At 54.2% G+C, this 24,372-nt stretch overlaps 7 protein-coding genes across 7 annotated transcripts, besides 1 other annotated feature; 2 read left to right on the top strand and 5 right to left on the bottom strand.

Annotated features, from left to right (window-relative positions):
* Positions 1-902: 902 nt before the first annotated feature.
* On the bottom strand, positions 903-1,100 carry CORC01_07243 (uncharacterized protein; the record flags this gene model as incomplete). Its single annotated transcript, XM_022618880.1, has 1 exon — positions 903-1,100. The coding sequence occupies one exon, from the start codon at positions 1,098-1,100 to the stop codon at positions 903-905; it is 198 nt and encodes a 65-aa protein (XP_022474614.1).
* A 916-nt stretch (positions 1,101-2,016) lies between these two features.
* CORC01_07242 (SUR7 protein) lies at positions 2,017-3,042 on the top strand (the record flags this gene model as incomplete). The annotated part of the gene is made up of 1 exon (XM_022618879.1): positions 2,017-3,042. The coding sequence occupies one exon, from the start codon at positions 2,017-2,019 to the stop codon at positions 3,040-3,042; it is 1,026 nt and encodes a 341-aa protein (XP_022474613.1).
* Positions 3,043-3,852: 810 nt separating this feature from the next.
* Positions 3,853-7,498, top strand: CORC01_07241 (WD domain-containing protein; the record flags this gene model as incomplete). The annotated part of the gene is made up of 2 exons (XM_022618878.1): positions 3,853-3,861; positions 3,977-7,498. The coding sequence occupies 2 exons, from the start codon at positions 3,853-3,855 to the stop codon at positions 7,496-7,498; spliced, it is 3,531 nt and encodes a 1,176-aa protein (XP_022474612.1).
* A 3,560-nt stretch (positions 7,499-11,058) lies between these two features.
* Positions 11,059-11,133: a sequence feature (Short protein (CORC01_07240, OHE97458.1) was converted to a misc_feature.).
* Positions 11,134-12,254: 1,121 nt separating this feature from the next.
* Positions 12,255-13,147, bottom strand: CORC01_07239 (uncharacterized protein; the record flags this gene model as incomplete). Its single annotated transcript, XM_022618877.1, has 4 exons — positions 12,255-12,630; positions 12,704-12,853; positions 12,940-13,025; positions 13,127-13,147. 4 exons carry the CDS (start codon positions 13,145-13,147, stop codon positions 12,255-12,257), a joined length of 633 nt encoding a protein of 210 aa, XP_022474611.1.
* A 1,221-nt stretch (positions 13,148-14,368) lies between these two features.
* On the bottom strand, positions 14,369-16,233 carry CORC01_07238 (Pex13 protein; the record flags this gene model as incomplete). The annotated part of the gene is made up of 4 exons (XM_022618876.1): positions 14,369-15,105; positions 15,156-15,653; positions 15,720-15,815; positions 15,933-16,233. Coding segments are annotated over 4 exons (1,632 nt in total), but the record flags the coding sequence as incomplete, so codon positions are not given.
* Positions 16,234-17,076: 843 nt separating this feature from the next.
* Positions 17,077-18,195, bottom strand: CORC01_07237 (NmrA-like family protein; the record flags this gene model as incomplete). Its single annotated transcript, XM_022618875.1, has 3 exons — positions 17,077-17,663; positions 17,735-17,924; positions 18,022-18,195. 3 exons carry the CDS (start codon positions 18,193-18,195, stop codon positions 17,077-17,079), a joined length of 951 nt encoding a protein of 316 aa, XP_022474609.1.
* Positions 18,196-19,979: 1,784 nt separating this feature from the next.
* On the bottom strand, positions 19,980-21,545 carry CORC01_07236 (uncharacterized protein; the record flags this gene model as incomplete). Its single annotated transcript, XM_022618874.1, has 4 exons — positions 19,980-20,443; positions 20,496-20,683; positions 20,742-21,244; positions 21,306-21,545. 4 exons carry the CDS (start codon positions 21,543-21,545, stop codon positions 19,980-19,982), a joined length of 1,395 nt encoding a protein of 464 aa, XP_022474608.1.
* Between the last annotated feature and the right edge of the window lie 2,827 nt (positions 21,546-24,372).

Raw genomic sequence — 24,372 nt, 5'->3', positions numbered from 1 at the left:
ACCAAGCAACACACCAGCGATCGGCTGCTCAAGGATGTTGATTGACGTGTGAATCTTGCCAATGATATCAGGCAAGGACCACTCAATCTCAAATTTTCATAGAGGGACTGGAGGTTGGCTGGCAGTTGAAAGGCGGGTTCATGTTTCTCAAGACTTTGTCAGACTCTGTATACAGTGCTGACAGTGTGCGGTGATGAATGCCAGTGGTGCTAGGTGCGCCGTTCCATCTCATCTTTCCGAACTTGCACAAGTCCGACCAACACGAAGCCAAGCGCGAATGGGAGACAGGAGGAGAAGGACGCGTATGACGAGGTGAGAGAAGCCAAAAAGCACAAAGTGGAAACGTCCCTAGGACTTGGCCGTTCGGGAATAATTGGTTGCATTTCGGCTTCACCTCACGTTCTCGTTTGCCCTTTTACGGCCTAGGCATCTTTACTTACGGTACGTACGGAGAGCATATTCTGAGCTCAGCTCGGCGGTTTTGCCGCACGTACGGTGAGATTGGATCGATGCTGGTCGGCATCCCATTCCGTATGCTATAGCAATACCAAATGATGACGATTGCCATGCAGATGCTTCGAAACGTCCAAAATATGTTTGTCTTGTGAGAGAATCATTGACGACTTGGAAGAAGTCGTGGCATCCGTGCTATAGTCTCACCAAGCAGGATCTACAGGGAGCAGAATGCCGGGCTCGACAGCTGCATACTCGGATTGCAAGGTGAAGGTGGGCGTGGTTTGACGCCAGTGTCAGAAAGTACCCGTGCGCGGACAGCATAGCCGGAAAGGAACTCACCTGTGGCGTCACGGCGGCATCTGCCCTACGGATGGGTATCCCTGTCAGACTACCTATCTGCCCAGATTTTAGGACCTAGGTAGGTATTAGATTCGTACCTTTATTTCCTAATTCCAGCCCATGCCTTCCCCATCTTGTCCCCGTCTTGGTCTTCTTGTGTCTAGAGTACCTATCCGTACTCTGTGCCTGGAAGGAGTTCCTACGCTTACGGACATACAGCAGTATTTGGAAGGTGCTGTATCGGTCATCTCCATCCGTAAAGGCCAAGACGGCAAGTCGAATGCCTCGCGGACATGTGCGGACATGGATGATGATTCGATACAGTTTCGCACAGCAAGTGGGAGGAGAGGACGGAGAAGAGAAAGAAAGAAAAACACCACACGTCAGGACGAGAGAGGCTGACGTTCTGCTATTTGGCAGCCTGGGGTCCGGCTGTCCTGTCGACGCCGTTGCTCGGTGGAGGGATTCACAAGGGTCATGGGTGTCCCTAGAAGAGCCGGGGGCTGAGTCGTGGCCCGCTAGCTGTGTGGAGGCGGCCTGCAGCCCGTCAGCAACGCAATTGGAAACCTGAAGAGTTATCCGTAGGTGATGAACCAACAACACCAGCGGGAGCCAAACGGGGTCCTTGCCTTGAGGTGTCTTACCTAATCATACATTCCCCCGGTTTCATGTGCTGCTGCTGCGCACCACCGAGCGGTGCTCGCCCAGGCCCTAGTAGATAGATGGGCAGCATAGCTACGTACGGATACGCAGTACAGGTAGCCATCCCATCTCCACCAAAAAAGCTGGTGCTGTGTTTGCGGTACTGCGCCACGTCCGCGTCCCTGCCCATGTACACCCAACCTACTTCTCTGCGCCTTCCTTGCCATACTGTGCCTTACGCAGAAATACGTAACGGCTCTTTGCACCTGCTCCCTCCCTTCTGTTTTATAAACATCAACGCTCGTCCGTCTGCGTCAGCCTACCACATCCCACACTCATCACACTCACATCCGTTTGCCTCCTTCTGTCGCATACACCCAAATCTCAAAAAGGGCTCTCATCTTCCCTTTTCTCTCTCTGCCTCTTTACACGCTTTCCACCTACCAACGATCGTTTCTTCCCTAAGTACACTCGTTGACGACAAGCTGACGACCCACTTGCCGAAATCGGCCTATCTGCAAACGCTACAATTCTGAACTCTTACACCAACCTTCAGCAACAAATAACAACACAGCAAAGATGGGTGTCGGCCGGGTTATCTGCGTGGCTCTGCCATTCATACTTAGCGTTGGTTCCATGATATTCCTGTTGGTCGCTGCCCTCGGCGGTGTGTCCAACAAGGACCTCTACATGTTCCGCGTCAACCTCACCGACTTGGAGATCAACCCTGCCTCGGTATCAAGTATAGTCTCAAGAGATGTCAAGGCAGTCAACTTTGGCAAATACCACGACCGCGCTCTCCTCACCGCCGACGGCGACAACGCCATCACCAAGGCCGCCACCGACTCCACCGCTCAGACGAGTAACATCACCGCCGCCGATCTTGGTCTCGGTAACCTCTACGACATTGCTCTTTGGGGTTACTGCACTACCGACACCAATGGCGATAAGACCTGCACCAAGGCCAAGTTCGACTGGGCTTCCCAGTACTTGAACACTTCCACCCTCGAGACCATTGGGACCGCCGCCGGTCGCAAGATCGAGCTCCCCAAAGAGGTCACTACCGCTCTTTCCGCCTTCAAGACCGCCGCCAAGTGGACCGAAGTTGCTTACATCATTGCCTTCATCGCCCTGGGCCTCGAGATCATCTTCGGCATCTTCGCCAACTGCACTCGTGCCATGTCCTGCATCACCTTCCTCGTCGCCTCTCTCGCTTCCATCGCCGTTTGCGCTTCCGCCGCTCTCTCCACTGCCATGTCCGTCATCGTCGTCGGCGCCGTCGAGGGCACTGCCAAGTACTACGGTGTTTCTGCGGGCTTCAACAACAGCTTCCTTGCTCTCATCTGGATCTCTGCCGCTCTTGCTCTCGGCGCCGGCTTCTTCTGGATGTTCACCATTTGCTGCTGTGCTCCCAGCCACACTCGCAAGGACCGCAAGCGCAACAGCGACGGCGAGAAGCTTCTGCCCCAAAGCAGCAGCTACCAGCCCATCCACGAGGAGAACGGCTACTACAAGCAGCAGCAGGCTACCCAGTACGGTGCTCCCCGTTACGCCAGCGGTGCTCGTGGTGACACAGCCTACGAGCCTTACTCACACCGCTCTTAAATGCTGCACTCAACCCACAGAGCGGTATTCCTTAGCAAGAGGAGGTCGCTTGATTTTGCAATACTTTTGATTTCAGCATTTTTGGCGTTGGGTAATGGCTCACTATCATGGGAACGACGGACACGCACGGAGGTGGATACGAATGTTTAGTAGCTTTGAGGACGAAGATGATCGTCAGGGGGGAATGATGACACTTGTAGGCTTTAGTGGACTGCTCGGGATTGGAGATACCCATCCAGGCTTTATCGTCTATAGAATTCGACTATGCTCATAGAGCAATTACAAAACCATGCCAGAGGTTTACAAACAAATTTGTCCCTAGCAAGAGATGTGTGTAGGGATTTGATGTGAGAGCTTGTGCCACCATTGAATCGTGACTTGCACCCATGGTTGTGGGCAATCCCGAACAACGTGCATTCTGGCGTCAATTAACACTGTCGAAGGATTGCCTCGAATTTTCCCAGAGAGAAAAAAAAACACACCAGAGGAAAAAAAACTCCACCAAGCCAGCAGCAGAGGGGGGATGGTGACTCGGTCCACCACACACATCCTACCAGCAAGCGCTGACCAGAGGAAGACCTGCCTTGAATGCACCAGCTCAGCTCAGCCGAAAAAGACTGGCATCATGCTCCTGGGACCTTAGATAACCGCCATTCACAAGAAACGCACCGCTTCAGTCTCGCCTCTTCTGAACGCTAGGACAACCCCTCCATTGAGACGTTTTTAAAAAGTGAAAACACAGAGTCAGACATTACCCGACTTGGGCAGGCCAGTTGTAAGGCTGCCCGCTCTCCCTCATGAACCGTCACCATGCAGTTAGTAATCGAAGCCCTGTTTCTCACCTACCCCCTAGACTTCTAAAATAGGATTCCCAATTTTTCTCAAAATGGAAGAAGGGGTTGAAGTCATATTCTGAGCTAACGGACGGGAACAGGAATTTGTAGCCGGACCCCTGCAGAGGGATCATTACTTCACCCCCGTCACTGGCCTCAGCTTCTTCGACGCCAGGAATGGTGAGACGTATCTCCTGGCCGGCGAGGACACGGAGCTGAAGGTATACGACGGTGAGGGCCGGCTGCGCTGCCAGCTCAAGATCTTTCGCGCCCAATCCATCCACGGCATCCACGTCGCGGCGGCGGGCGGAGGAAAGGACGGGCAAGGGCAAGGTCGGCGGCATGTGCTGCTCTGGGGGAACCAAGCCGTGACTGTTGTCCCTGCCGGCGTCATCGAAGAGCTCATTCTCGGAGACGAAGGCGATGCACCACCACCAATAGAGATCACTGAGGCCAAGGCTCCGGACTGGATCTACGACGGCGTCATCTCGCCCGAGGACCCCGACCGCGGCGTGCTGATCACGGCGCACAACGAGGTCCTCGAGTTCTGCATCGGGAACGACGACGACAGGACGATCTCGTTCGGCCGCCTCGTGTCGCCGTCCCGGCCGATCTTGTACTCGGCGAACTTGACTTGGATATCTGGGACCTCCGTGCTCGTGGCTGGCGGCACCGCCTTTGGAGAGATTATTGTCTGGAAATGTCACTTCTCCGATGATGACGGCGGCGCGGTTGATGAAGATGCGGGAAAGTCTTGGTGCGAGGTTCTCTTCGTCTTCACGGGTCACGAAGGCTCCATCTTCGGAGTGGACATTTCGCAAGAGATCGACCTCGGCGAAGGGTGTACGGTGAGGCTGCTCGCTAGCTGTAGTGATGACAGGACGATCCGCATCTGGGACATCACCGAGAAACCTGGGTCGCCGCGTCTTCAGTATGACGCCTTTGGCGAAGCAAGGGAAACGGGATTCGGAGGTGCTGCTGCTACGGCAGCCGCCGCCGCCACAGACCTTACGGCGACGCAGGTCACGTCCAATGCGCCCCTGGCCATGATCATGGGCCACATTTCACGCATTTGGCACGTCAGGTTCTCGCGCGGGGCGCTCGACGAGCTGGCACGGGGCCATCCCGCGACCGTGTATTCCTTTGGCGAGGACTCGACGCTGCAGGCTTGGTCTCTCAAGGTTGACGTCGAGCAGTGGCGGCGGAGGTCAAAGTCGGTCGTGGTCGAGGGTGACGAGTCGCCCGTCACTGCAAAGATCACGTACAAGGAGACATATGCCCGCCACGACGGCAAGCACATCTGGGCCACTGCCGTCACGGGAAAGGCCGACGGGCAGGTACTGGTCGCCACGGGCGGCGCGGACAGCAAGATTAACCTCTTCTCGGACCGTTCGCGCGCGGCCACCGGCGGTGACGGTGCCGTGTCCAAGGCACAGGAACTGCCGAGCGAACTGCAGACTCTAGTGATGCGGGACGTGGTCAGCCAGCTGCCGCGGAACCCCGACTTCGCGATCCCTTTGGAGACCAAGGAGGCATTCCAGCGTTTCGCGTTCGTCTACGAGGACACCATCGTTGCGACGAGCACCACCGGCCGTCTCCTAGTCGGCTCCTTTGGACCGGAACTCACGTGGACCCATATCGGGACCGACGGGGAGATGATGCGCGCACTCAACGCCTGCACGAGCTTGAAGAGCCCGGCACCGGGTCTCGCCCTGATAGGCACAGCGAATAAGAAGATCCTACTCTACCGCGACTCGACCATCCAGCAGGTCGGCACGGTGCCAGGTAAAGTAGCAGACATATTCCCCCTGAGCAGTCCTTCAGCAGAAGCAGAGGCATCGGAGAAAAAGCTGGAGTTTCTCGTCACCATGCTGGGGAGCGGGGACGCCATGCATATCCTGACGCTTGACCTCAATACCTCGGCCGTCACCTCCATGGTCCCCGTCCCCGAGCTCGACAGCAGATTCGTCGTCACCGCCGCCTGCCAGATCAACGACCTCATCGTCCTTGGCTCACGCCACGGCTACATGTCCGTCTTCCGCCGTGCGCAAGGCCAGCTCATCCCGTTCCCGGCACCGGACCGCCGCTCCGGCGACGCCATTACCTCCATCAGCATCTTTCCCACCCAGTCATCATCTCCTTCTTCTACGGTGTCTCACATCATCACGACGAGCCGCGACGGAAACTACCGCATCTACGAGCTCTCCCCGTCCGCAATCCACCTACGCCATGAGACTGCACCCGCAGCGGTGCCCAACCTCGAAGACGCGTGGCTCTCCGGCGCCGGTGCCGCCGCCGACCTGATCCTCTGCGGCTTCCGCAGCAAGAACTTTATCGTATGGAACGAAGCCCGGCACGAGGAGATCCTCCGCGTCGACTGCGGCGGCGCGCACCGCGCCTTTGCCTACACCCGGCGAAGCCACGACGACCTTGACAGCGGCAAAGACCACGGCATGCGCTTTATCTTCAACAAGGCCGCTACCTTGGGGGTATACACCCAGTACAACCCCTCCGTCGCCGCCACCTACCATCGAACACTCAAACGCGGGTCCCACGGCCGCGAGGTCCGCGCCATTGCATACTCTGGGCGACGCTACATCGCCACCGGCGCCGAGGACACAGCGATCCGCATCTGGGAGTACACCACTGCCACCGCCGATCACCCTACAGAGCCCTCCTCCAAAAAGAGACGGGAGCTACGCTGCGTCAAGGTTGTCAAGGTCCACACCGCAGGGCTGCAGGCTCTGAAGTGGCTGGGCGAGCAGCTTCTCTTCAGCTGCAGCGGCAACGAGGAATTCATGGTCTGGCGGGCGTGCGATCTCGGTGATAGGGGGTTGGGTTTGATGCGCGAGGCCATCTTCACGGATAAGAGCGAAGACGGGGACCTCAGAATCACGAGTTTCGACGTCGAGGCGTTGGAGCAGGAGGAGGCAAGCACTGGCATCAGCAGCGTTGCCGTCACCATGGCCTTCTCCAACTCTTTCGTCAAGACGTACCGGTACACCCCCGGTCAAGGCTTCGAGCTGCTGTTCAAGGGGCAGTACACCGGCGCCTGCCTGACGCAGGCCCGTCATCTTCGGGTCCGGGATGGCGTGTTCGACGTCATCACGGCCGCAACGGACGGGTGTCTCGCGGTCTGGCGGTCCGAGGGCTCCGAGTACGTCCTGCGGCACACCGAGCGGATCCACCAGAGCAGTATCAAGGCTCTCGACGTACATTCCACGTCGGACGAGGACAGGGTTGTGGTCCTCACCGGCGGCGACGACAACGCGTTGGGTATCGTCACCCTCGTTTCACGCAGCAGCGGGGACGACGACGACAGAACTTTCGAGCCCGTGACGAGAGCCGGGGTCAGGAAAGCGCATGCGGCGGCCATCAACGGCCTCACGGTCCTCGGGGCGGCGGGACTTGGCGGGGTAGACTTTGCGACAGTCAGCAACGACCAGCGGGTCAAGATGTGGCGGCTTGGGTGGCGCGAGGGTGTGGAGGAGGTCACGTTGCTGGCGGACGAGTACAGCGGCGTTGCGGACGCCGGCGATATTGAGATTATCGGGGATGGCAAGGTCGCTGTCGGCGGCGTTGGGTTGGAGGTTTGGGATTGGAGGGACAAGAGTCTGAACTAAACGGTGTTCCCGTGACGGGCTACAGATGGGGGAATCCATATACGGCTAGACAAAAATAGAGATGAAGCAGATAATAAACGATTGATATAAGGGACTCATTATCGAGCCTTCACTGCTGGGACTTGCATATTCTGATGTGAATACGTCACGATAGACTCGGTTTGGCAAGGACGACAGTACAGGTCACAAGAGCTGTTGCACTTGTCCGAGTCTCCATGTCAAACTAAAGATGAAGGTCTGTTCAAGAAATCGGCCGAGGGCCTGGTCGCGGTGATCGTCAGCCGCATCAAGACCCAGACTCCGCTTTTGATCCATCGCCCAAACGTCCGGGTAACGCGCGAGCTCGAGACCCTTCCCCTTGAAGGGGTGACGGAGTTGATTAATAAGGGCCAGGCGGACGAGGCTGCGTCTAAAGCGAACGTCTAGGCCTAGGGTTTTGGTGATGGCTTATGGATGCCATTCCGACTCACAGGCCTGCGAATATTCATGAGCACCGATACTTACAAGTTCCTTCAAGAACCTCGGAAAGCCACCCGCCCACTGGCGCAGATACCTTGTGTTCCTACGCTGCCATTCCGATCTCAAGGATGGCAGACCGGGCGACTCTTGGGCTACCCTGCCCCCGTTGTTTCGTGCTGGGCTATTTGCAACGCCTGTTCCAGTCGATATACACCCCTGTTGCTCTCGAAGAGGCTATAAAGAGTCAAGTGACGGAAACGAGCTTGGGAGCCTATCTTCAACAACTGTGGATGATGAAAAAGCTGTCACTGCCAACATCTTGGGCCGCGTCGTCAACAAAGAAGCAGTCCCCGAAGATACAGGCCAAGATCAAGAAGGACAAGAGGCCGGAAGTCTAAGCCTGGGGATCCCGAATTACCCAAACAAATTGTCTCGGCGGCCCGCTGACATCAATGCGGGCCCTTTGAGTACTGGTACCTCTCGAAACCCAACAAAAAGAGACGCATGGCGCTCTAGCAACACGACAGGGTTGTTTTGCAAACCTTGCACGACTATCAAATCCTACAGGAACAAGTACAGGTCAGGCATCTCACCCTTGTACTGGTCTGGTTGCGGTAGAGGTCGCCCATCTTCCCTCTTCTCGGCCAAGCAACGACGAGAAATGTCCAACAAAAGAGTCTGCATCGAACGATAGAGGGATATATCAGGCTCTGCGAGCACAAACATTTTGGCTGGGACGGTTCCTTGCGGATATCTTCCGCAATGAACGAAGAGACGAGCATCGGCCGCGACCATCCGGACCATCTAGGCAGTCCAGGCAATTCGAACGTTCTTCTCGGGCGGTTTGGGCTGTTACCGCACACAGCCGCACCAAGGCCACGCAGTGAAGTTAAGGCAAGGTTCCGGTACACCAATTAGAACGCTGCATGGGACAGTGTCATCTCTTTCGACAAAAGAACTCATCTAAAGGTCTCTGGAATCAAGCTTGAACATCACCAGGGGTCTTTGATCGTTGCCAGCGATATTCGACATTACCTAAACGCGGAACGGAGACGATCGCCCTGCCTGTGGTTCCCAAAGGAAGGACCTCACCATATTGATACCATGGCGTATTCTATTAGGTATATTCCAGTGTACTTTATTACAGTTAGGGGCGAGCTAATGAGAAAAGACGAGCTTCCTGACTTTTACTGCTAACTTTCACGTGAATCGCGAGGACGCCATTGGAGCTTTCTCTCCCTTCGGTATTAGCTTTGTCACTTAGTAGTATACCGTGGATGAGTTATGCGAATTGCAAATAAGACTAATGAGAAAGCGGCTCTCAAACCTGTACTTATTCCGTCTCTCCACACCGTGCTCTATGGATTTACATCTGGAGCATTGCTTGAGGTTGTCCTCTTCTTGGCCGATTCGAAGATAACACTTGATCAACGAATGGAGACCTCCAGATGGGACAAATCGGCTTCAAGTTCATAAGAATTTCTACTCTGAGATATTCTGCCAGAGAGTCCGTAACCCTCCAGCTCATATGAACATGGGTATTTAGTGCGGCGACTCAAGCCGGGCACCCAGCACCGTTGTATGAAGTACAAACAGCCCTTAAACTCCCAGCCGGCTGTTCAATGCCGTGAAACGTGTCGTCCTTGCACTGCTGGTCGGTTCACTGGCTCCCAGTCTTGCACTGCTCTTCGATTGCGGTTAGAATCACCGTTGGCCAGCAACTGGAGGCGGAAATTAGCAGGGTACAACGGTGATGGAGAGTTGACTAGAAGTCATCACGTACGACATTGTAGTTCCCGGCAGAATCGTAACAAAGCGTTCCCCCGACGGCATCACAAAGTCTGATTATAGCAAAGATCGCGTTGCCGTTGCTGAAGATCTGGCGGTGGCAGAAAAATTACTGGCTCGCCGCAAGCGGCCCTCTGGTTTGTCACCGTTAATTTGATGGTAAAGCGTATAGAATGATTTCAAAAGGAATTTTGATACCACGATGCAATACAAATGAATCTGACAACGTTGGACTTCATGTTGATTATAAGAGAAATTGCCTACGAGTGAGCTGTCTGGTGAGAAAAAGGTTGAATTGGTAAGGTGACTTGTCTGTGGGATGGATATCCAGTTCAGACGGACATCGTCATGCATCTTGTACAAGTTGCTAGTTATGGTATCTCTCACCAACATCCTTTTATGCATGACCTATCCATAAGTCCACCTTTCCTTCAGTCATGATCAACAGCCTAGTTCCACAATCCTGAGATTTATTAACTAAGTACTCGGCCTCGTACAACGCCACGATACCTCTTAACGCCAAGTCTTGTCCCACGCGAGTCCGAAATCCACCACACACAGACCGTGGCGGAATTAAAGCCAACAAAGGCACCTAGAGCCTTGAATCAATTACAGTATTGAACTGGCTGACAACTCCTGGTCTCCACCTAACCGCAACTCATGACCTTATTCAAACCATTTGTAAACCCATGTGAAGGTAATTACATTTTGCCACCCTTTGGGAAGCTGTGTTAGGCACAGGCCGTAATGAATGTCGAGCAGGACTTTGCGGAAAATTTGGAAAATCAAAAGTCCAAATATCTCAGGTGAGGTTTGGCGGTATGAGGGAAGCAAAAATTTCCCACGGCTTTATCCAGTTGGGAAAGCAATATGCTCGAAGTGTTTCACCGCTAAAAGCCTCGAAAGCTATTTTCTCTTGCCAAGGAACCGGGAAATTGTGTAAACTCCTTTGCCGTCTGAGCATGAGTTTCTCAGCTTAATCCCCCAGTTCCGCCAAGTTGCCAAGTCCTGTTTATCGAAGTTACGCATACGATGTTGGTCAGTTGAAGAGGTCGGCTTCCGAGGGACCTAAGCCGTTTCTGATTTCAAGACGCACTGATGCAGAGGTTTTTTGTCGCCATGAACGTGGTTCTTCGTCAAGGTGCAATCACACTATAGTCACTTCTTCTAACACATTCCAAGCGGAATATCCACGACGTATCGCTTTTTGACAACTTTACACCCTCTCTTGATCATGTAGTTCAACATCAATGCCGTGGCTCTGCTAGCCGTCCTCTCTCAGGCAGCCACTGTCCCCTCGGACGTGATCGCCGATGCCAGCCTGGCAAAGAAACAGAAACGGTACCAGTGCGAGACTTCAAGCGACCTCGGCGCCTGCAATAACATGATTGCCGAGCGGAGAGGCCGCGAGGCGGCCACGAGGCTGTGATGTCTGGTGTAGGTCCTCTTACCTCCCCCTTGAAGAAATTACATGTTGACAAACCCATCCAATAGCATGTAATGGTGCCTTCGCGGCCGTTATACCAGCTTGTATATCCGCTGTTGACGAATTCCTTCTTGAGCATGTTACTTCTATGAATCCTTGAAGATAGTACCAGGGAACACGGCTGACTTGATATAGACCCTCTTGCCGATGTCGACTGTATTGGGGCTGAAGCCAACTTCCAAGGCCCTTGCAAAGGTTTTGGGCCTTTCTAGATGGGATCTTTTCCGGCAGCTAGACGTTTCATCATTTAGCTACCTTCCACGGGACTTTTCTGGCGGAGAGCAGCGACCTCATAAACCACGGCGGCAATCAAACCGCCATGGCTGGTGATGACTTTCTGAAGAGCATTGATCGTTGTGACATTCGTCAATTGTTTGTGTGTAGTACGGAGATGGGAATATAGCAAATACGTCGATTACCTTGGGGCATCCCTCATCTTTGATAATACCAAGCGATTCATCTCATAGCGTTCTGTACCCCTCTCTGTCAATTTATCCCAATCTTGCAGTGAATACTGGTAGGATGGAAACGCCCATCCAAGACATGAGCACGCTTTGGAAACCTGATGGTCAATAGAGCAGTGGAGTAAAGGATGATACCGATCTCACCATAGACTCGACTCCTACCTACTTCGGAGGTTGCAGTTCCCGGCGGTTGTTTGAAGCCCGGCAGAGTATAGTATGAGCGAGCGAGATTTGCACCATTCAAGCCTTGTATATCTGTAGTATATGCTGCTATTCTCTGCTCAGTTGATCTGGTGACGCATTCAGGAACCAAGTGAGTGTTTTTTTGGGGGACACGACAAAATTTGTATCGAGTTGTGTCAAAAGGAGAAGCTTTATTAGATCTGTAGCTTAACGCCATCCAGGCTTCTTACACACGCCTCTATACCAGTGATACAGGTCATTGACCCGGTGCTATTCTGTTGCTCATCCACTACCCCTTTTATGCCGCGCTCAGACGGCAGTTTCGTTCTTGCGAGAACTTTCCATTGATCCGAATATCCGTATCGATTTGGTTGATTTACTGCGCCTTCTTGTCACCCTTGGGCTGGGTGGAGGCGTACTGGTCGGAGAGCTCGTCGTAGCTCTTGTGCAGGCCGGCGCTCTGCTTCTTGAGTGTCTCGAGGTCGCGGTTCTTCTCCTCGAGTTGCTTGCGGAGCTTGGCGATTTCACCGGCATCGCCGGCGACGGCAAGCTTCTCACTCTCCTTGGCGTTGCCCTTGGTGCCTTCGTAGCCACGGACCTTGTCCTCCAGACGCATCACTTCGAGTATCATGACGTAAGTGCGGTTGAGGATGAGAGAGAGGAAGAGGGTGAAGCCACAGAGATACATGTTGCGCTGGGAATAGAACTTGCGGGCTTGCACCTCAAGGCGCTCGTGGCCCATGACGGCGGCGCTGTACGACGTCTTTGTTAGCTTCATGTACCACCAGAGCCTTTTGAAATTTGGTTGTGGTGTTGGATACATACCCGCTGTTCTGGTTCTCAGTGGCAATCGCCAGCTCGACCTGGACGCGATAAACACGGTTGACGCTGTCAATGAACAGAATCAGGATGAAGACGAAGGTAATCTTCATCCAATACTGCACTTTTGCTACGATTGGACTTTCGGAGATGAAGCTGCGGGTATTGTGCGTCAGTTATTGGGTCGGCGTGGGCGAGGTTCGCCCGGAAGCAGAGGAAGGTCGAGGAAGGGAGAAACGTACGTGAACAACTTCCGCTTGATGGCGAAAGGGAGGGGTACCAAGAGGAGCATGAAAAGCCCCATCTCCGCCATGAGGAGTATAAACACCTAGGACGCGAAATGTCAGCATAGTTGTCTCCTGCTCGCGAGCTATCCATTCCGCCAATGTCCAAGGCAAGAAAGCCCGAAATCGGGTGCTGTAAACGTACGAGAGTATAGTAGAGAGTCATCTTGACTGGTGCGGGGAAAGCTTCAGCTCCCGGAACAGCTAGGCAGAAAAAGGGATTGTGATCGTGTGCTCTCCTTGGAAACAGGGAGAGATTCGAAAGCCCAAACTGACTTCTCCGGGTGTATTCAGATTAGGTATCGTCTTGGCGAGGATAAGTTTGGAGTCTGGTACTGGGATTTGGAGAAACACAGTTTGTAGGTTGGGCGGAGCTGGCTTTTTGTAGGATAGGGATGAGGGTGACGATGGGTCGGGTAATTCTGGCAGGTAAAAGGTGGCAGGTACGTGAACAGAGGTACCCTCTTTCAAGCTGGCCTGAGGTAGGGGACCGAATGAGAGGAACCTTACGTAGCCGGACGGGAGAGGGACCTTGGCGGGAGACCAGGGCTGGGAGCAGCTAGCAGCTAGGTACCTTAGCAGTGCCACAGCAGCCGTAAAAAAGACGTAAGTCAACAACGTCATCTGTGGCTCGTGCGCGCCCTCCTTGGGTCGCGCAGGGAGCCACGGAGCTCAGGCATGTAACTTTCTAAGACTTTCTTCAGGGTACTGCGGCCTGCGGGCTTTCAGATCAGCCCGTCGAGTGGTTTCCGTGTGGCCTCCGTGTCCGCAAATACATCTGGAAACAACAGTATCGGCAGCTGTCACTAGATGGGTGAGAGACTTGCCTGCTTCCTGACCTCCAGAATTGGCTTCTGACGCTTGTCGTCTCATCTGACGTCAATCGTGGAAGCGTCCCGACATAGAATGATGGGAGTGCAAAAGCGGATAGTCTGATCAGCTAAACCCACTCAGGTAGAGCGGCACTGGACCACTAGTGTTGGCTTGATCACATGACCTATCTCGCTGGGTGGGACTGTGCGCAAGACTTCACGATCTTCTTTTCCGATTGTGCAGAGTGTCAGAGATGGCTTGAAGAGCAATAGGCTTGTCGCCAATACTACCGCTACTCTTCGTTTTGAATTGGGTAACCATTCGTCAAATTGAGGCCAAGATATCCAAGCGGCCACTCCATCCGCTCCCACTACCAAGAGACTCGGTCATGAACCTGAACGCCCAGCTTTTGAGTCCCAAACGGACTTGCAAACATCCCAAACGGGTACTGAATCGTACATAACCACAACCTACAAAGGAAAGCTCGTCGTATCGCTTGTCGTATCGCTCGTCGCACCGCTTTATCATTCCTGCCAGACGGGTCGCCCTTCGTGACGGGTAGTTTATATATAGTTTAGTTGTAGAACACGCTCTTCTGGAAGCTCTCGGGCGAAACATCACCAATCTTCGTCTTGACTTCCGGTCCCTTTTCGGGCGCGGCGCCTGTCAGCGAGTTGGTTCTGCTGCTGTCGCTAGGAGCATTCTTGATGGCGGCGAGAGGCTGGCCAGGTCGCTTGATAATCTCGAGGTAGGTCGACGGAAGGTATCCTGAACGGCCATCACGAGCGCGACATTTCCACCACTCGCTAGGATTACCAATGGGATCGCTCTTGGAGAGGACGGCAACGAGGTCACCCTTGCGCACTTCCATGTCGACATCTTTGACGGCGTTGCCGGGCTGAGGCGCATAGTCATACAACAGGCGGCAATAATCAAGTTTGGATGGATCCAAGGGCTGTTGTGCGCCGGCGAGAGCCATGCGGCGACGTTCTTCCTCCTCCGCGGATGCCGCCATGGTGTTAATCATCTTACGCATCAGGTACGGGAGACCAAAGGCGGCAAGGAGGAAGAAGAAGAGCGGCTTGCGGGATGCCTTGGGTGGTCCCAAAGGAGCACCGTCGGGACCGATGGGCTGCCGGCCTTCAAACTTGGCAAAAGCGGCCGGGGTGAGCGCCGTCGCGTCAGCTGGGGGTGGACGGCCGGTGATCTTGGCGATGAGGGTGCGGATCCAACGCATCAGCGTGAAGATGCCGAGTATGGAGCCCAAGGTATCCCTCAGATTGCTGAATTGCTCTGCCACCGACACCATAGCTGTGCTGCTGTTAGTTGTCTTTCGCCAACATGTGACCATGGTTGCATACCGAAGAAGCTTGAGTGCGTGGCCATGTATGTGCTCTCCAACATTTGGGCAAAGCCACCAAAAGCACCGACGACACCCTCCAACATCTGGAACGTCGCCTGGGTGCTGTTATTGAACCTGTTCGTCAGGCTGTTCGGGTCGTTGGGTCCTCCCATGCCTCCCATACCACCCATCCCCATCCCGCCGCCGTACATGCCTCCTCCATACATGCCACCGCCGTAGCCGCCGCCATACATGCCTCCACCGTACATGCCGCCGCCGTAACCACCGTAGGAACCCATCCTAGAGTACGGACTACTGTAAGGAGAAGAGTAGGCACCGCTGTATGAGCCGTAAGGACTAGCGGCCGCACCTAAGCCTGCTCTGCTGTAGGCGGCAGCGTTCTGGTCGACAGCGGAGGCGAGAGAGGCAGGTCGCTCGGGAACAGCGGGCGGGGTAGCACTGGAGAGGGTTGTGGCCGGTGTCGGGGTCGCGATATTTGCGGCGGACATGGGTATGGCTAGAGGAGTCGTTAGCAATCTCAAAACCTGGCGATGGTCATCGACCTTTGTGGTGTTCAACGCACTTGAGGCAGCTGTTGTTGGAGCACCGGCCCGTTCCCAGGGCTTTGGAGGGGAAGCCATAATTACTTTTCCCGCGAGGAACAAGTTTTCCTTGGATACTGCGTGTGAGGCCACTCGGTGTTATCTCGTAATCCGCCTATCAGGAGCGCAGCCGGTGGCGATTCTATCAAGTTGGGATTTTCGGTGCTGCACGCAGGGCTCCGGATATGCGCGACGGAGGATGGCGTTAGCCGGCCAAGTCCTCGGATTGGATTGGCAATGCACCTCAGTCGGAGATGCAGTGGAAATGACGATACGAACGACGTTCTGCGACGTGTTGGAGAGGGGAGAGGGGAAGCTAGAGTTGGGGACGGGAAGGGAAAGGGTCTCTGGGATGGCGGGCACAAGTTGGGCTCCCAGCGCAATGCACTTGACAAAGATAATGGGGGCCGCGGCGGACGGGGACGCAGTCACAGTGTAGGCGGCGGGCAAGTGACCCCGGAGGCTCGTGCCAGGCGGGTGCGTGAGTCGGCGGTGGACTGGTGGATAGGAAGTTGGTTACTGGAGAGTCAGCGGTTGGAGGCGCAGAACGTCAAAAAGATGGGGTCGGGGACGGGCAGGTCCCGCCTCTGCTGTGTGTACACCCTCCAGTGGTTTTTTCTTTGCCTCGGTATCTTCTACCAGGCTACCAAGTTCCGATGTGGGCGGCCTAGGCCTTGCAATCTTCTGTTCTCGCCGCCGCTACGCCGCCGACCCGTCCCTGGGCCGAGGCATCTTCGTTTCCAAACCCTGAATCTGGGGGAAATTGTCTTCCATCGCCATTAGCTTTACCGTTCACGACCCTTGAATCTGGGGTTGCCGCAGTTGATTGGGGATTTCAAGCTTTGCTGGCACGCGGAGGTCAGAAAAATAGGCCGGTCCTCTTAGGGACTCTCTTCCATCATTAGTCACCAAGTACCCAAGGAGCTCCAAAAACGAATAAATACCTCTCCTTCATAGAAAGAGATCGCAGTTACTTTTTGTTGGTTAAAATTTAAGGTTATTGTATCTCGTTTGGTCGATACAGAAGGGGCAGTTTTGTCAACGGTGCTCGGAAATCCGGCCTGTTTTTCTGATACCCGCGTGGCTGGATTTGATGATCGTGTTGCATTACGTCAACTAGCAAACACTGCACGACCTACAACCCGAAAAGCCGAAATGATCCAGGATCGAAACTTATCAAGAACATTACAGCTTCAACATTTGTCCCAACATTTGTCCCGATACTCAAGCGCAGAACAATGGAATGATTCGGTCACTCGTACCAATGTTGATCAGCTTCCATTCCTTTATATTTTCCTCATTGAATGCTGATAAGCCCATTTCTTATAGACCACTAGCCTATGCCAGCCCAGAAAAGGCCTTGGCAGTCTTCACATGCTCCTCCCACGTCGTCAGCTTATCCTCGACAATCGCATGCGACTCATCCAGCTTCTCTCCACCATAGTACCCAAACTCGTCGAGCAGCCTCATGTTCTGCAGCATCTCCTCGGCCACGAAATCCGGCATACCTTGGCCCTTGAGCGCGCCCCGGAACTGGTCGTGCGTGAGCTCGTTGAACCGGGCTGTCTTGCCCGCCTCCGGGTACACCTTCTTGAACGTCTCGACGGCCTCGCCCGCCGTCGTGTACGACGTCGCCGCGAACACGCGCTTGCCGAGCACCTTTTCACGGTTCAGCACGATACCCTTGACAAACTTGCCCGTGTCGGCCGCCGCGTCGAAGAAAGGGATCGGGGCGCTGGCGGGCACGGGTAGACTGAAGCCCCAGGCGTTGTCGGGAGGCGTCTGTCGGAACATGCCGCCGGGGAGGTTGGACATATAGAAGCCTGGGAGGAAGAAGGTCGCGGGGAGGGAGGTCGTGCGGATGTACTCCTCGACGGCGGCCTTGCTGTCGAAGTGGTACACATCAGGGAGGACGCCCTTGGATACTTTGTGGCATGTTAGCCCCCCATCCTTTCGCAGCGTGGCTGTGATTTGTTAGGAAAAGCTGAGTACGTACGCTTGTTGATGTCGAGGAGGGAGCTGAAGATGAAGTGCTCGACGCCAGCCTCCAGAGCTGCGTCGGCAATGTTCTTGCCCTGCTGGATCTCCAAGTCCTTGTCCAGCTTGTCCCAGTAGTTCGTCACGGCGAACACGGCCGAAGCGCCCTTGACGGCGGCAGTCAGCGACGACTTGTCACCGAGGTCGGCCTGTTCAAAGCCAGCAGTCGTCAGCATGTCATTTCTAAGTATTATGCCCAAGGTTTGACGTTTCTCCGGAAAGGAGGGGGGGGGGGTGCAGACTTACAGAGACAACCTCAACGCCCTTGGCCGCCAAAGCCTTGGACGAGTCTTTGGTGGTATCGCGGGTGACGCCACGGACCCGCCAGTCCTTGCTGAGCTTGGCGTCATTGAGGAAGATGGAGACGACGCTGCCACCCTGGGCGCCCGTGGCGCCGAACACGGTGATGATCTTGGACATTTCGTGAGTGAGTTTTCGGTGCGATGACGATCTGTTTGCAAAAAATGTTAGACAAATAGTGTCTGTCTGGTGCAGTACGCTGCGATGTTGGGGATGTGCCGAATATCAACTACCTTTATGGACGATCTGAATCGTGCAATTGGGTGTGTGCAATACAAATTGAGGTGGTGTAATTGTGGCTTGATGATGATCTTCTTCAAGATTCAGATGTCGACGAGGCAAGCGATCGTCCGGTCTTTATACACAATCTAGCTCATGAACCTCTCTGTCTGGCCCTCTTACAAGACGTACCTGTCTCAGGACGTGAATGTAGACACACCTCGACATAAGCTACCATATTAGGCAAAGCTGGCACGGAACCCCTCATTATCATGCAACTCCGTCTCACCCTGTCTTTGGCGCTCGCGCGCGTACGTCTACGCATGGTAGAGTTCCTCCATCTAGGTACTTGCCCCCTCAATATCCGTACCTAGTACGTAGGCGGGCTACTATGTGTGTATGTACAGCATTCGCCAAGTCTCTCTTGCTCGTGTCCATCTAAGCAACTACAAATCAAACAGCAATAGAGATGCACATCTCCCGCGATCCATGCATGCTTACTATGCATTGAGCTTGAAACTACGAAAGAATGACCGTCTAGCCTCTGCTACGTAAGTAGATTGCGGGGGCGAAATCGATCCCGGTTAGTGTGGTTCCTGTCCCCAGACCTTCTCGCGCGGGAGCTTACCAAGCTCGCAATTCGCTCGACCTATGAAATCACCCATCAAAACAAGAGGTCCGCGAGCTTCCAGCGTTCTCCGTCCTGGTTTCCCCAACCGCGCGGCCGTGGGAGGCCTTCGGGCTTCGCGCTTAGGCCACGTCTATCGCCAGGTAGGTTAATAAGTTTTACAAGAACCAAACAGAACTTCCATCAGAGTTTCCAATAATGGAGGCTAAGGTAAGTTACAGCGTGATTCGTGGGCCATTTCGAAAGCTCTTGACCAGCAGAGTGACATTTGTCGAGGCACGGAGGATTAGCCGGTTCGGATGTCCGTTCATCACCGGGGCGCGAGCCCCGAGTTCCCTGCAACGACCACGCATTACCAATATAGGCATTCGACAACGACTTGTTCAGATGCTTGCCCGTTCTTGTGCCACAACAATAAGTCAGACACGTCTGTTTTGCAATGTCATCTGCCCTGCGGATACGCTGGACAACAAATAACACGAGCGAGCTGTTTTGTTGGACTGTTCGTAAGTCGCACGCAGCCGATGATTAGCGCTGTGACATGTGACATCCCTCGAACAAGCCGTTATATTCTTCAGCGGGCAGTGATGAGTCTCAATTATCGAAGGTACGCGTATGTCGAAAGTCACACTGAACATAGAAAAAGGCAAATTTTTTTACTTTTGAAAACTTTGGTATCAATTTGTACTCCTCCTATTTGGATAAGATCAACCTCTCTCGCTAGCGAAAACCAATCCTCTTCTCTCCTTTCCATAAAATCATCAAAAAAGGGCGCACATTTCCGGGGCCGGTGGGTATCTGTGTCTTAGACGCCGTCTAATGTCGTTTCGCAATCCCCTCTTGCCCCCAAAAGCGAGAGTAACTGGTACCCCCGCACGTCGAGAAAAAAAAAAAAGGTCTCAGGTCATCAGATGCCCAAGATCCAATGCAAGAAGAAAAGTCTTGCGTGACTCAATCCAGCCAAAAGATAAAGGCGTCATCAATCCCCCAATCCCATATATGCAATCATGTACTTGTTGGAATCCCATCCAAGTGGTAATCAAAAAGGTGGAAATACTCAAGAGGACAGAGAGAACAAGGAGACCTTGTTGCTCTGGCCGTCGGTGCTTGCGGTCGACACGGAGTCGGCAGAGAGCCAGCTCTCCACCTGGGAGCGGGAGATGCCAGTGCCAAATTCGACGTTGGAGTCCAACATCTTAAGTGAGACCTGGCTGGACTCAGCGTCAAGAACGACGGCAATCTTGACGGGGGGGCCAGTAGGACGATGAAAGTAGTCGGACGAGCCGCCGGAATTTATCGAGTGCACGGTCGACTTGCACTTACTATCGCCGGGGCTGAGAACCTCGAGGATATCGAGCTCACCGCAGCCAGGCCAGCAGGAGCATACGCTGTACTGAGCGGTGCGGGGGATGCGGGCATTGAGGATCCAAAGAGCCGACATGTCGGCGTTGAAACCAGTGGTTCCGTCGAGAGGCATGTTCAGCTCGAAGAGCCAGACCGAATCGAAACCCTTGAAGCCGTCTATGATGTGTTAGCGAAATGAAGAGAGGGTAGAATTACATAGATAACTTACGGTACGCAACGGAGCCATTGCGATAGTATCCGCAGCTGTTGTCTAAATCATCATCATCATCGCATGGCTTGTCGCTGGCGATGAGGAACTCCTGGTTGGACTTGAGGGTGACGGGCTTCAAAACCTGTGGTGAAGCGGCACCACCAGTGCCCTCGGCGTTCAGGTAGGACAAAGAGTTACCGAAGACGCTGTTTCCAGTCAGTATACTGTAACACAGATGAGCAAACATCTCAAAGTGACACTTACTTGTCAAACTTGCCAGAGCCCTGGCCACCGTAGTTGCCAAGGAAGACGATACCGTCAGCGGTAGCGTTGTCAGCGTTATAGTAACCGACACGAGTGTAGCCACCATTGACGGAGCCAGAATGGCTATCAGCAGCCTTGGGGCTTGAATCCTTGGAGCCGCCAGGCTGAGGAACAGCAGCAGCAGCCACAGGCGGCTGAGAAGGAGTGGGAGTCGGGGTGGGGGTCGGAACAACAGGAGCAGGGCCCACGGGAGTTGGGCCATGGTAGTTGTTGATCCAGGACACCACCTGGTTGTCGATATTTGCAACGACCCAATCTTCACCACGCTTTTCCTTGGGCTCCTCCTCAACCTGCTTCTTGTGGAGGTGCTGGTGGCCGTGCTGGCCATGGCGGCGAGCGTGAGCGTGAGTGTGAGAAACGGCAGGAGAGCGCTTGGCCTTGGGAGAGAGATTGTAAACAGCAACCTGCTTGAGGTTCATGGGACCGCGGAAAACAGGAACAAGCTGTAATTATGTGAGCATTGGTGCAAGTGTAAATGAATTTCTTTTCTGTTGAAAGACTTACCTCCTCATTGAAAGGGGCCAGGGCGCCAGAGAAGGCGACGTCCTCAAAGTTGCAAAAACCATCCTCGTTCATTTGGCTGACGGCCTTGTAAGTGCCAGGTCCACCGACATTGAGGTACGAGATCTGTTCGACAGCACCGCAGAACCAGTTGCCGCCCTCTTCCTTGGGCGTGCCAGAGCACTGCTGAATGGCCTGACCAACAGCAGCCGAAGCCAGCATGAATATAGCAGAAGACTTCATATTGTTCTAGTGGCGTTCTCGAAAAGGTACTTGGAATGAATATTTGAAAATTGAGAATTGGTGGGAAATTGGAATGAGTTCCTCAAGATATTTGACCGGCCTCGAAAAGAATTGCAAGTGGCTGGTAAAAGCGATGTAGGAATGTCCCAATAGCGTATGGATATGACCCAGATTATTCTTTGACTCGGCTGGCGAGGTGACTGGTTTGTCAGGAATGTTGGCGTACTCAGTGAACCCTGTTCAACGGTGTGGCGTGTCTCTGAATCAACGTTGTGGTGAGACTGAGGGTTGAGTGCGTGAAAAAGGAATGACTTGAGACGATGAGTCTGTTGGAAGGAGAGTCGATGCTATTCGGTTACCGGCAGGTCGGAGTTGTGATTCAACACTGGATCGTGGTAGAGGAAGAGAGAGGAAGACGATGTGCGGGCTAAGAGGTGCGGGACGGCCATGTTAATAAATCGACCTAAGCAAACGACGAAGTTGCGAGAAGGCGCATCTCGGGGAACAAGGTTAATGGAGGATGGAGAATGGAAGGGTGGGTGGGATCCAATCTGGGTGGACTCTAGGGTAGACAGCAGCAGAAAGGCAGAAGCGGACCTTCTGGGTAGGAACCGCTAGGGGGTCCCAGTCGTTTCTGCCCTTGCTTGGAGGTGGATTGGATATCTACACGCCTCTCTGCCTCCCATCCTTCCTTCCTTATCTGCAGACTGCAAGTGAATTGGATGAGTGGATGCCTTCCTGGGAGAGGAAGGAAGTCCAGGAGCAGAAAAAGCCGTTGAATCATTGGACAAGAAAGGGAAACGGAACAGAACGGACCAATCCGGGCTTGGTTTCTATGAAACACTGGCTTGGCTCTCCATGGGGTTGTATCCGTACCTTGCAGCTATTGGCATGGGAGGACGGAGCGAACTTCAGGCCCAGCAACGATACTTTTTTTCCCTAAGATTGTCCCGCGGCTCCCTTCGTACCTCTGTTGGCGCTGTGTTGCATTTCAACCGCGGGCAGCGGTTGTAGCAGCTGGGCGGGTTGACGTCCTGCGCTTACGCCAAACATGGTGATGTGGGAGTCACCGTAAACGCCAAGGGCCAAGCCAGGCCGTTTCGCTCGTCTCATCGAGGCTTGGAGGAGAAACAGCCAACCACCATCTGGCACGCATAGCTAGACTTGCTCGGCGTTCTAGGCTCTAATCTTGGGCAAATACGACATCCGAGGACAACAATGCCATCATCTGGTGTCCGACACGGCAACGAGACGGACCATTTCAGACCAGTCAAAATAGGGCCATATCGGCCATGATAGATCAGTGGATCAATACGAAGAAAGTCTAAGGATAGGCCGCCCTCGCCAGGCCGCGAGAACGCTTGGATCAGGTGACGGCCTCGGCATGGCTGATCGGGGCAGGGGATCATTCCGGTTCCCCAGGAACCCTCTCTGCCGTCCTTCAGATCCGCATAAAGAAGCTGTTCGTACACTACTTCGAACATCCGCAGGCGCCATTTACCGACAAAGCGTCCGCCTCAGGTTTACAGAATAACCCCTTCGCTGGTGAACAGTTCGGACGGTGGGCGCCAAAGACGCAGCGCTCCCGAGCCCTCCTCAATTTGACTCCAATCAGTTCACTGTCAGGGGGGTTGTCACCCCCGCCTAATTTCGGGGGATTTGGGGGTGGCAGTGACAGCGCCGGCGTTGCTGCGTCTGTGTGTGCTGACCTCGACAAGATCGAGCGTGATTCAAGCTGACTGTGGGGTGCGGCCGCCCTCCTCCGAGGTGTGTCCCAGGACCATCTCTCGCCATGGGATCATCCCAACAGCAGTGCATCTGCAACCCTCACATCAACCCAATCAACACGCACATCCAATTTCATCCAATCCACAGAGCGGCCCATCTCATCCGATGGTTAATCACGCAGGCACCTTTGAGAAACAGGCACCATCCCATCCCGACACCATTGTGCCGTCCAAACCATCGCGCGATACCGCCGAAGGGCGCGTTGGGCCTCGCCGTCGCCGGTTCTTACTTTTGCGCTTCAGCCCGTTCCAGCTTCCAACCTCCGGCACCACGAGGACAACGATCCCTCTGCTCCTTCTCATTAGCACCGAATGCGACCCGGTTCTGTTGATCCGTCCTAGATCCGTCCTAGATCCGCACTGTGACGAACGGTCTTGCTTGCTCAAGTTGCCTGAGTCGCAACCCCGGCTGCAATGGCTGGCTAAAAAAGCAAAAATTATTGGACAAAACCTCCCGCCGGACGAAATGGAAATTCCGAGGCAGCAAAAAGAAATGCCCAATAAACCTAGGAAAACCGCTCATCTGCCTACTCCACCGACCCTTTTCCTGCGACCCATCGTGCCACATGGCGGTCTCGCGGCATTGGTTCCCTCGATGACCACGTTGACGTCGTTGATCCGCAGGTCTAGTCGTGGGGCTCGTCGATGCAATCTGCTGGGGTAAGGCGAAAAGAGGGACGGCTCGACCAGGTCTCCTGCGCGGTCGACGATGCAGTGTTATCGGAGGAAGAGACAGCCAGCCGCACCGGCAGGAAACAAGAAAGCAACCGGGAGCGAGACTGCCGTGGACAAGCTGAAAGGCCGTTAACGACTGAAAGTCAAAATCATCGCCAACCGTCCACGACTTTGGCTTTCGCTGTTCCTGCATTAGCGGAAACGCCTACCCGAACCGATTCTATTGGCTGTCCTGGGCTTAATCTGCTTTTGTGCACTCTATCCTCGCCGTGGCGAATGCTTATTCGACGACGGCAATGCGTAGGGAGTCACTGTTGCTGACCATTGTCTGCAGTGAAGTCGCCGGTCGCCGGCGGGTCAGGGCA

This window comes from Colletotrichum orchidophilum (assembly GCF_001831195.1).
Source record: "Colletotrichum orchidophilum strain IMI 309357 chromosome Unknown Scaffold_57.1, whole genome shotgun sequence".
Classification (NCBI taxonomy): domain Eukaryota; kingdom Fungi; phylum Ascomycota; class Sordariomycetes; order Glomerellales; family Glomerellaceae; genus Colletotrichum; species Colletotrichum orchidophilum.
The sequence above is the reverse complement of the archived record's forward strand: the minus strand, read 5'-3'. Positions and strand labels throughout refer to the sequence as shown.